Genomic DNA, 10,876 nt, shown 5'->3' on the forward strand with positions numbered 1-10,876 from the left:
AAGATGTTCTGCTCCTGAATCAGCTGGGTGGGTCTTGCCTCTAGCCTCTTTGCAGGGAGTTCTGCTGAAGGGTTCCCTGCTGGGCCTGCAGCCTGGGTCAAATGAGGATCCACGGGCCCTGGGTCATCTCACTCAGTCGCCGGGCCTGTGCTCCTGGTCTGTTCAGGATCCCGCAGGCCCTCGGTCCTCTCACTCACTCTCTGGGCCTGCGTTCTGGGTCTGTTCAGGATCCCACAGGCCCTTGGTCCTCTCACTCTCTCGCCGGGCCTGGGCTCTGGGTCTGTTCAGGATCCGGAAGGCCCCGGGTCGTCTCACTCACTCGCCGGGCCTGCGCCCTGGGTCTGTTCAGGATCCCGCAGCCTGGGTCATCTCTCTCACTCGCCGGGCCTGTGCTCTCTGTTGGCTATAAGTTTTTGAGGAGAAAAGTTAATATGGCCAGGTCCTTTCTGGTTTTTTTTTTTTTTTTAATGGTATTATGGCAGCTGGATTTTCAGGAAACCATTATATGAAACTCTAGTTGTCTTACTCTGCTCAAGCGGTCATAAAAGATACCACAGACTGTGTGGCTTGAACAACATAGGTGTGTTTCTCAGTGCTGGAGCTTGAGAGGTCAAGGTTTAAGGTACTGACTCTCAGTGGCCAACTTCTCCGTTTCTCAGCATACAGAGCCTCTTCCACCCCCCTTCTTCACCAGTCCCATTATGAGGACCCTACCCTTACAATGTAACTAACCCTGATTATCTCCCAAAGATCCCATCTTCAGAGAGCACCACATTTGGGGATAGTGCTTCAACATGCAAATCTTGAAGGAACAGACATGAAGTCTGTGACATTGTTCGGTTTTGAATTACAGCATGAACATACTAGAGATTTTAAAATTCTCAATTTATACAATAGCACAGGGAATGAGAAAAAGGTCAAAGTGCAAACTGACAATAGCGTGAGTACCATTCTTTCAGATATTCTCATGGTAAGAGTACTGGGATAGGAGACAAATCACTCTGAACGTTGTATTGTAAAATGGAGGGCGTGTTCCTTAACAAGTGTTGGTAGGAATAAAATGAGTTCAGTTTTATACTATTTATGAGACATCTGTATAAGTGGCAATGTATGTCTGAAACTCCTAAGCTAAACAAAGACTTTTTCATGTGGAAATGAGTTACATTGTGATGTTTGAAGAAAACAACATAGATAATACCATACACGGAAAGAGTAAACAAGGGAAAAAGAAAAGGCTTTAATTTAAAAGTAGTAGTAGGAGAGAGAGAGAAGACAGTATGACTGTTGATAAATCAGTGGAATTGACTGAAAATAAAGAAAGTTGAGAAATTGGGGTAGTATTAAAAAATGAAACCAGTGGAAAGAATGAACTGAGTTTATAGAAAAATATTGAGTTAGATGAGCTAGTAGAAGGTATTTACATTGCTGACAAATTGTGTAGAACTTTTTGTGATAAAAGTACTTTCAAATAGAGTATTCATGGAGCTGGGGCTATAGCTCAGTAGAATAAATGCTTGCCTGGCAAGTACAGGGCCTGAGTTCAATCCCCAGTTGTGCAAAATAAATAAATAAATAAATAAATAAATTTTTAAAAACAATGCAAATAGAGTATTCATGAGGGGTTAGGGTTATGTAACACTTCTGTTAATAAGGTTTTTGCTAGTTTTATTAATATTTAAAATTCATAGAAAAATTGGGAAGAAGGTTCAGGGAGTTCTCTTATGTCTTTTGCCCCTACAGATTTCTACTACTTCCCTAAATCAACATTTCCTTACCAAAGGTTTATGTTTGTTGTAAATGATAAACCTACATTAATATATAATTACCATTCAAAATCTGTAGTTTACATTAGGATTTTGTCTCTGTTTCTGTCTTTATATGTCTGTCTCTTTCTTTCTCTCCCCATCTTTGTCTCTCTCCTTCCTGTCCCCATTTTTCTTGTGGTCCTAGGGCTCAAATCCAGGGCCTTAAGCATACTGCATAAGCATTCTACCACTGATCTATACCCCAATTTTGTAGGTCCATTCTTAGTGTGATATACTGTATGGGTTTGATATGTTCTACCTTCATATTTTTGTATAGTGTAGTTTCACTACCCTGAAGATCGTATATGCTTCCTACTCATTCCTTCCTTTTCCCTAATTCCTGACTCTAAAGCTTTAATATATTAAAACAGTTATTTGAATTTAGCATATAAAATTTGAAGGATTAATGGTAAATTTTTAAAACACATTTCTGTCAACTTGAACCACTAGTGGTACATGCACAACTATCCCAACTGGGTGGTTTGTACTACTGGTGGTACAAATCTAATCACTTTTATTGGTCATTTTACTAATAAAATTAATGAAAAGCCACTTGATGGGACAGTCAGGCATATACCAATGGTGGTTCAAGCTTCCTAGCAGTGAGACATATAAATTATATCCTTCTATGTAGTGTTAAGCCATGTATTTGCATTTCCAAAATGAAGTATTAAGTTATTTCTAATTTCTGTCTCTTTGCTTTACCACAGATAATTGGTCTTTTGAATGTTTTCACACCACAGAAATCCCTAGAAGAATTTCAAGATGTGTAAGTGTTGTAATTAGAATATTGTTAGTACAAAAGGCTGTTGGTACACTGTTCTTAGATTGTTGCTGTCCTTTTCTTCCTGTGAAGTTACATAGTCATGGAGCTCATGGATGCCAACCTCTGCCAAGTGATTCAGATGGAACTAGATCATGAAAGAATGTCTTACCTTCTCTATCAGATGCTCTGTGGAATCAAGCACCTTCACTCTGCTGGAATTATTCATCGGGTTAGTAGATAAACTCCCACCACAGTGCTTTTTTTTTATCATGGAGGTGAAATTCAAATAACAAATTAACCATTTTAAAGTATGCAGTTTAGTAGCATTTAGTCTATTCACACTGTTACACAGCTCCCATCTGTATCAAATCCTAAAATATCTTCATCATATCTTGCCCCAGACTCAATATTATTTAAGCAGTCACTGCTTGTTCTTCTCTTACTTAATCATCCTAATCTACATTCTCTGTCGGTGGATTTATCTGTTGTGGATCTCCCATATGAATGGAAGCATAAGATACATGACCTTTTATGTCTGGCTTCTTTCATTTAGCATAATTGTTTTCAAGGTCATCCATGTTGTATCACGTATTGGTACTCTTTATGACTACTATTTGAATATTATATTTTACTTACTATTTATAGCCATTTGGATTATTTCTGTCTCTTAGGTGTTATAACTAGTGCTGTTATGAAAATTCATGCACAAATATTTGAAGCTGGGTATGGTGGTGCCTGCCTATGATCCCAACACTTGGAAGGTTGAGGCAAGAAGAATGCCACAAGTTCACAGTCATCTTGGGCTAGCTACATAGCAAGACCCTGTCTCAAAAAAAAAGAGAAAAAAGTATTTTTTCAACATTGATTTTAACTTCCTCTCAATATATACCTTACAAGTAGAATAGCTAAGTTATGTCGTAATTTTGTGGTTCACTTTGTGAGAAGCCAAAGAATTATTTCCTGAAGTACCTGCATCATTTTGCACCCTCAGTAGTAGCATGCAATGTTCTAGTTTCTCCAGAGCCTTGCTAGTACTGTCTGTGGCTTTGAGTGTAGGCTTCCTAGAGTGTGAGGTGGTATTTCCGTGTGGGTTAAATTTGCATTTCCTTAACAACTAATAATCTCAGGCATCTTTTCATGTATTTGTTGGCAATTTGTCATCTTTGGAGAAATGTGTATTTAAGTCTTTTGCTTATTTTTTAATTTGTTTTTTTTTATTATGTTTTTTATAATTCTCTTATATTACATATAGTAGATCACACATTTTTCAGTGTATATCTCTCCGCCCTTTCAATAAGTTGACTTTCTACTTTTTTACGATAGTTTGTTAATATGTTAAAGTTTTTAATTTTCATGAAATCTAATTTTTCTTATTGTGTGTGCTTTTGTTGCCATGTAAGAATGCATTCTCAAATTCAAGGTCATGAACTTCTGTTTTCTTGCAAGAGTTTTATAGTTTTATGCAAGTCTTTCATCTGTTTCAAGTTCTAGTTTATATATGGTGTAAGGGAAGGGACCACCTTCTTATATGTATCATATGTGCTCTTATATGTAGAAATCCACTGGTCTCATCTCTGTCTGTCAGGAACTGTTCTTTCCCTCAGACAATGGCCTTGTTATAAACCATTCAGCCATCTCTTTGGAGTCTTATTTCATCAGTCTTTGTGTCTGTATGTATATCAGCACCTGTATGTATATCAGTGATTATTTTGATCACTGTAGTTTTTATAGTAAGTTTTGAAATGGAGAATAAGTATGAATTCCCCAACTTGTTTCTTTTTCAATGCTGTTTTGTCTGTTTGGGATCCCTAGTAATTGAATATGAATTTGAGGATCAGTCTTCCTGTTTATGCAGAAAAGGCCGTTGGCAACTTAATAAGGATTCTCCTAAATCTACATCACTTGATAGTTTTGTTCTCTTTAACAATATTTAGTGTTCCAGTTTGTGAACACAGCTTTCTATTTTCTTAAATTTTATTAGCCTACTTGGACTGTGTCTCAGTTACTCTTCTCTCATTGCTGGAACAAATACCAAGACACCAAAATGAAGGAACGAAAGATTTATTTAGCTCACAGTTACTGGAGGCTTCAGTCCATACTTGGCTGGCTCCAAGGCATAGTGGCAAAGGGCAGAGAGCATCCTTTCGTGGTGGTGGCAAAGAGCAAGCAAGCAAATGGGAGCAGTAGCATCAATAATGGCTACAGAGAGGAAATCTGTCTGTTTCTCTTACGTTACGTTCAGGCTATCTGCTTCAGGCTGGGTGTAGCACTCACACCCATTATCCCAGCAGTACTCAGACCCATAATCCCAACTTTGATCATGAATTAATTTCAAACTCTAGACATCCCCACCCCATAACTGCATGAGGCTTTGTGGGGCAACTAGACACAAACCATAACAGACTGCCATGATGAAATGATACAGATTGTGTAGCTTAAGCAACAGAAATTTATTCTCTCACATTCTAGAATTCTGTGGTCAAGGTGCCAAAATATTTTTGTTTCTCTTAAGGCCCCTGTTTCTGGTTTGTGACAACTGCCATCTTGCTGTGTCTTCACTTGGCCTCTCCTCTGTAACTGTGTGGAATAAAAATACTGTGGCATTTCTCTTATGAGGATACCAGTCAATTAGCTACCTCACTCCTTTGGCCCATATTAACCTTAGTTATCTCTATAAGGACCCTATGTTCAATTCAACAATGCCACTTGAAGTTTCGACATAAGAATTTTGAGGGGACACAATTCAGTCTTTGATGTGATATTCCTAATTTCTTTTGGCAGGGTTTCATAGTTTGGTTTGCAACAGTGGGGGTTGAATCCAGGGCTTTTGCACTGAACTACATCCCCAGCTTTTTTTTTTTTTTTTTTTTTTGAGACAGGAGCTCACTAGGTTGCCCAGGTTGGGTTCAAACTTGTTAGCCTTCTGTTTCAGCCTCCCAGAATGCTGGAATTATAGTCATGCACCACCGTGCCTGGCTGCTTTATAGCTGTCATTGTGCAACCTTTTCACCTTAGTTTATTTCTCATCGTGTTTCTCCTTTGGCAGTTACTATAAATGGAATAGTATTCTTCTTGTTCTTTCAGATTTATTGCTAGCTTATAGAAGCACAACTGATTTTGCTGTTGAGCTTGTCTCACAACTTATAAAAATTTATTGGCTCTTTTTAAATGAATTTAAATGATTTCCTGTATGAATTTAAATGATGTTTCTATATGATTTTGGATCATATCATCTGCATCTTAGCTTTTACTTTTTTTCATTTCAGTTTGGATGCTTTTTTAGCCTGGTACCTCTGGCTAGAACTTCCAGTAAAATGTTAACTAGAATTTATAAAAATGGACATCTCTTGTCTTATTTTTTAATATTAAGGAGAAGACTTTCAATCTTTACCATTATAGTAGTCTGTTTTCTAGTTGTGTAACCAAATACTCAAATGATAAAAGGGATGTATTTAGCTTGCAGTTTTGGAGGGTTCTAAATCCAAAACTTTGCCTGTTTGGCCTCTGATGAAGGCCTCTATCTGTGTCATAACATGGCAGAGACAGGGAGCCGACCATGCACAGAAGGGGCTGGGCATGTGAGGTGGCCTTGCCTTGTAGCAAACTAGTCTCAGAAGAGCCAACTTACTGCAGGCCACCCTTGGTTCCTCCTTGTGAAGTGCCCCAGTGACCTGACTACCTTGTAGTAGGTTGTACTGTCTCAGCAGTGCTGTGCTCACAATGAAATTTTAGCACTGGCCCTTGGGGGCCACACTCAAACTGTAGCTAGGCTATAGCAACTGCAAAGTGTGACATTGTGGAGTTTTTATAAGTGTGCTTTCTCAGGCTGCTTTTTCACTGGAGTTAGTCACATTGTATAGTGAGAATATGCTGACCTCACAGGTCTGCCCTTAGTAATTCATCAGCCACAAGGCCCTGTGTCCCCAGGACCACCATCACTCATGACAGCTGATGTGTGTTTAGTTGTCCCAACCAGTTCTTCAAGGCAGTCTGTACTTAGAATGAACACGGGACTCCCAGAAGCACCATAGTTGATCATTTGACAATGAAAGGATACAAAGTAGAACTAACAAAAGAAAAGAACTCACAGGGCAAAATCTAGGAGAAGACCAAACATAGGGCTTTCAGTAGTAGTCACAGAGCATGGCCAGATGCAAGAGTCCTGCACGGACCATGAGACCATGAAGAATACTGTGAGCCTTAGAGCATGGCAACATACAGAGTACTCAGCTGTGGACCAGGACAATGTAAGGAGTATTCTCTGCCACAGGGCACAAACTGAGTCTTGCCAGCATCAGAGCATGGTAACATACCGAGTACTTGGTACAGACCACAACAACACGCAGAGTATTCCTAGCCACAAAGCACGACAACATGCAAAGCACTTTCAGCTGCAGGCCATGACAATCTGCAAAGTACTTCCAGCCACAAGGCAAGACAAGATGCAAACTAGTGCTCACCAGGAAAGCTCACCAGACCTTTGGAGTCCAGTTTTTAATTTGGTCTCATTCATATCACTTTCCTGGTTGATCTTTAGTTTCTAGTCTCTCTTAAGACTCATGCTAATATTTTAAGGCTCCGATTTCTGCTGAAGTTGAATTGATGCATCCCAAAGCCTGACCATAAATCACACTATCAGCCTGTTCCATGGTCAGAGACAGTGTACTAAGCAGGATACTTAGGGGCTTAGCACCTGTATATGAAGACAAAGGTTAGACTTTCTTTTCCATAAGGTCATTCTTCACTATGTTTTTTGTTACTAGTTGAAATATTTTTATCATGAGAATATTGGTTTATTTTTCTACTTTTCCAATACTGTTAATTGAACCCTGAGACTTTGCACTGAGCTACATTCCCATCATTCATTTTTTTTTTTTAATTGTGAGACAGTATTTTGTTGAGTAGCAAAGCTGCCCAGACTGCACTTGAATTTAATCCTCCTGCCTCAGCCCTCTGAATTTCTGGCATTACAGTTGTGTGCAACTACACTGGCTGGGCTTTCTCAAATGCATTCTGCAGCAGTTTAAATGATCTTGCATATGTTTTCCCGGTGTTCATTATTAAACTGATATATTGCACTGTTTGATTTTAGGGGGATTGTTTAGTTTTGTTTTGTTTTAAGTATAGGAAGAATTTATTGAGAGAGAAAGCTTTTATCAGAGTGACAGAAGAGGGCTTGGATAGTAGGTTGCTTTTGTTTTGTGTTTTGAGACAGGGTTTTACTACGTAGTTCAGTCTGGACCTTGAACTCACTAATGTAGCCCAGAATGGGCTTAAACTCATAGTGATCCTCCTGTCTCAGTCTCTCAAATACTGGGATTATAGGGATATGCCAACATTTCTGGGTTATTTTCATATATTTACCCTTGTATTTTTGGGATAAATCATGTGTGGTCATAGTATATAATCTTCTTAACATGTGATTGAACTTGAAACTCACCAGTGTTTTGGGTAGTGATATTTGTCTATAGTTTTTTTGTGTATGATGTTAAAGTAATGCTGGCCTTGAGTTAGCAGGTATTCTCTTCTCTATGTTTTGGAATACATTAATGAAAATAAAGTACAACTACAGAAAATTTCTTAATGTAATGAAGTTGAGTTAATAAGAGACATACTAGGATCTGTTACCAGTGATGACCTTTGTCTTAGGTTAGATGGCATATGGGAAAATGTAGGATGGAGACAAGAAGGTAAGGAGTTTTGTCAGGGAGTCTGCTTGGTCTCTCTTTCTGGATCAGCTCTGAAAAAGTTTAAGATGCTAAACTAAAGCCTCTACTCTTGCAGCAGGTCTTGAGGGCACAGTTGTTTGTGATCTCTTTGTTCTACTTATTCTAGATTTACTTCACCCTCTGCCATTCTGGAATTACTTTCTTAGTAAAATCACCTGGTCTTTCCTCTAGGGGTACAGTACAAGTCAAGATTAGGGGTGAATGGTCACTTTGAGGCTCTAGCTGAATTAGGCTTTTTACAGAGACAAGCAGGCCTTAACTCACTAACCACTGTTGTAGAACCTCAGGTTCATTATGCATGTTCTTTGCAGGCGACAGCTTTATGAAATGTATTGTTGCTGATACTTTAGATCACTTTTCCACCTTTAATATTAGTTTTCCTTCTGTGCAACTGCTAAGCTTGATACCTGAAATGCTTGGGACCAGATGTGATTCAGATTTCCTGGTCTCAAATATTTTCTGATTTGAAAATATTTGCATGGACTTTACAGGTTGTACACCCCTAATTTGAAAATCTAAAATGGTCCAGAATCCAAAACACTTTTAGTATTATGTCAACACTCAAATGGTTTTGAATTATGAAGCATTTTAGACTTCAGATTTTCAGATTAAGACTGTTCAGCATGTAGTATGGCCTATTTCTGGTACCAGTCTTATGGTTAGAATTGACTGAGCTTGCTGAGATCCTGATCCTTGGTGCATGTACATGGCTAAGCTTTATTACCCTCACTACATGCCAGTGCAGGTCAGAGTGGGTGAAAAGACTGGTTACAAAGATGCTTCACAACTTAGTCTGCCCACATGTCACAGTGTGGGCTCCTATAATCCCCAGAGCAGGGGACAAGACCATGGGTATTGTGCCTGGTTCTTTTCTGTGTCCCATTCCCCCACTTGTGCAGTTTTGCTTAACTAAGACTAGAACAATGTGGGGGAGAAGATGGAATGTTAGTTTGTGCCCTGTACAATGAATTCGTGGAAATTCCAAATTATATTCTCTGCCTATATATACTAGCAGTATTACTTAGCCCAGATCTATTATTATATTTAGCTGAGTAGAAAAAAATATTGAGGGGGCCTGCCCCTTAGCTCAGTTCTTTAAGTGGCTGCTTCAACAAAGCCGTCAGGCTCAGGTTGCTGTGGTTCGATCCCCACTACTCAAGCCAGCCAGTCATGCCTTGAAGGCATTCGGAGCAAAAAAAAAAAAAAAGAAAGAAAAAATATTGATTATGTATGATGTACTTAAGTGTCTGAGGCATTTTTTTATAATTTATTTTTTATTAGCAAAAGAAAATCACTTCTATTAAAAATTGTATTGACTCAAAATTTTCCAAAATAAAATATTTAAAGTCAGAATCTTATTTCCATTAGAATACACTAGTGTGAAGAGCCAGTGATCTGCAGTCATCACAACAAGACAGTGAAGTAGTATCAAGACTTAGGATGTGTATTCTTGAACATGCAGTGTTACTTTGCTAAGATATTGTGTTGGAAATATTAGCATATTATTTCATAATATGCTCACAGAATAGGAATAATGAAAACTTTATTGTTTCATTTACTCTTGTTGGTGTTTGATATTTAATTTCATAAAACTGTTAGATTATATGTCTTCAAGTTTGTCTGTGGTTGCCTATAAGAATATGTTAAGAATATCACATATAGGGCTGGGGAGATGCCTCAGTAGAATAAGCGCTTCCCTGGCAAGTACAAGGGCCTGAGTTCAATCCCCGGTTCCACAAAAAAAAAGAAAGAAAGAAAAAATCGCACGTGCTTTTTGGGATGTAGACATTACAAAAATAATCTTTGTTTTTCAAGCCAACTTTTTTCCCTTCTGTGTTAGCATATTTACTACTAAACAGTACAGGTAATGCATTGTATGTGTTATGGGTATATGCTTTTTCTCTCCTTTGTTCACAGTAGCATTCTTCAGAGCTAGCAGGCATGGTCATGAAGCCATGAATGTTTATATGCTCCTGCCTTCTTAAAGGGCATAGCACAGATTTCCTTCGCTTTGGGGTCAGGAGGGCAATTCTTCATGAAGACATTATTTAGGAGTGTCAACAGCAAGCAATCGTATGTACTGATAGAACAGAGGTGACCGTGCTGTACCTTTACAGGCAGACAGAAAGTTTATGAGCGGTTTTTTGAGATTTCATATGGAAAATCAGGGATAGAATGATAATGACTATTTTGGTCCTGTGGAGCTGAATATCTGCCAGTCGAAAGGAAACTAATATATACCATAATGGGCAGGAAGGTCCATTTTTCATTTGTAATGTGCGTATAAAGTTCATTGTGAATTTATTTTATGTATTTGGCACAGGGTTTACATGACGTTCTGGGTCTCACTACGTAGATCAGATGCGTAGTGATTCTCCTGTTTTCAGCCTCCCAAGGGCGGGGATTACAGGTGTGCACCACCCCACCCAGTCTCAATCACTGTCTCAGTGCACCCCAGGGGCACGGTACAGCAGGCATAGAATCTCAGCCGCTGCACTCTGCTTTAGCAGGTGCTTTAGTCTGCTGAGTTATCTGGCCCTTTATTGTGAATTTAAAAATATTTTTTTTTTTTTTTT

General features: G+C 38.7%; 1 protein-coding gene across 5 annotated transcripts in view; it reads left to right on the plus strand.

Annotated features, from left to right (window-relative positions):
- Positions 1–10,876, plus strand: part of Mapk8 (mitogen-activated protein kinase 8) — a 168,964-nt gene that overhangs the window by 134,457 nt on the left and 23,631 nt on the right. For all 5 annotated transcript variants that reach the window (XM_004646958.3, XM_004646959.3, XM_023707239.1 and 2 more), the window contains 2 exons: positions 2,516–2,574; positions 2,662–2,800. In XM_004646958.3, coding sequence (XP_004647015.1) covers positions 2,516–2,574; positions 2,662–2,800 — 198 coding nt within the window. The remainder of the gene's footprint in view (positions 1–2,515; positions 2,575–2,661; positions 2,801–10,876) is intronic.

The sequence above is a fragment of the Octodon degus genome, unplaced genomic scaffold, assembly GCF_000260255.1.
Source record: "Octodon degus isolate 3935 unplaced genomic scaffold, OctDeg1.0 scaffold00285, whole genome shotgun sequence".
In the NCBI taxonomy this organism is placed as follows: Eukaryota; Metazoa; Chordata; class Mammalia; order Rodentia; family Octodontidae; genus Octodon; species Octodon degus.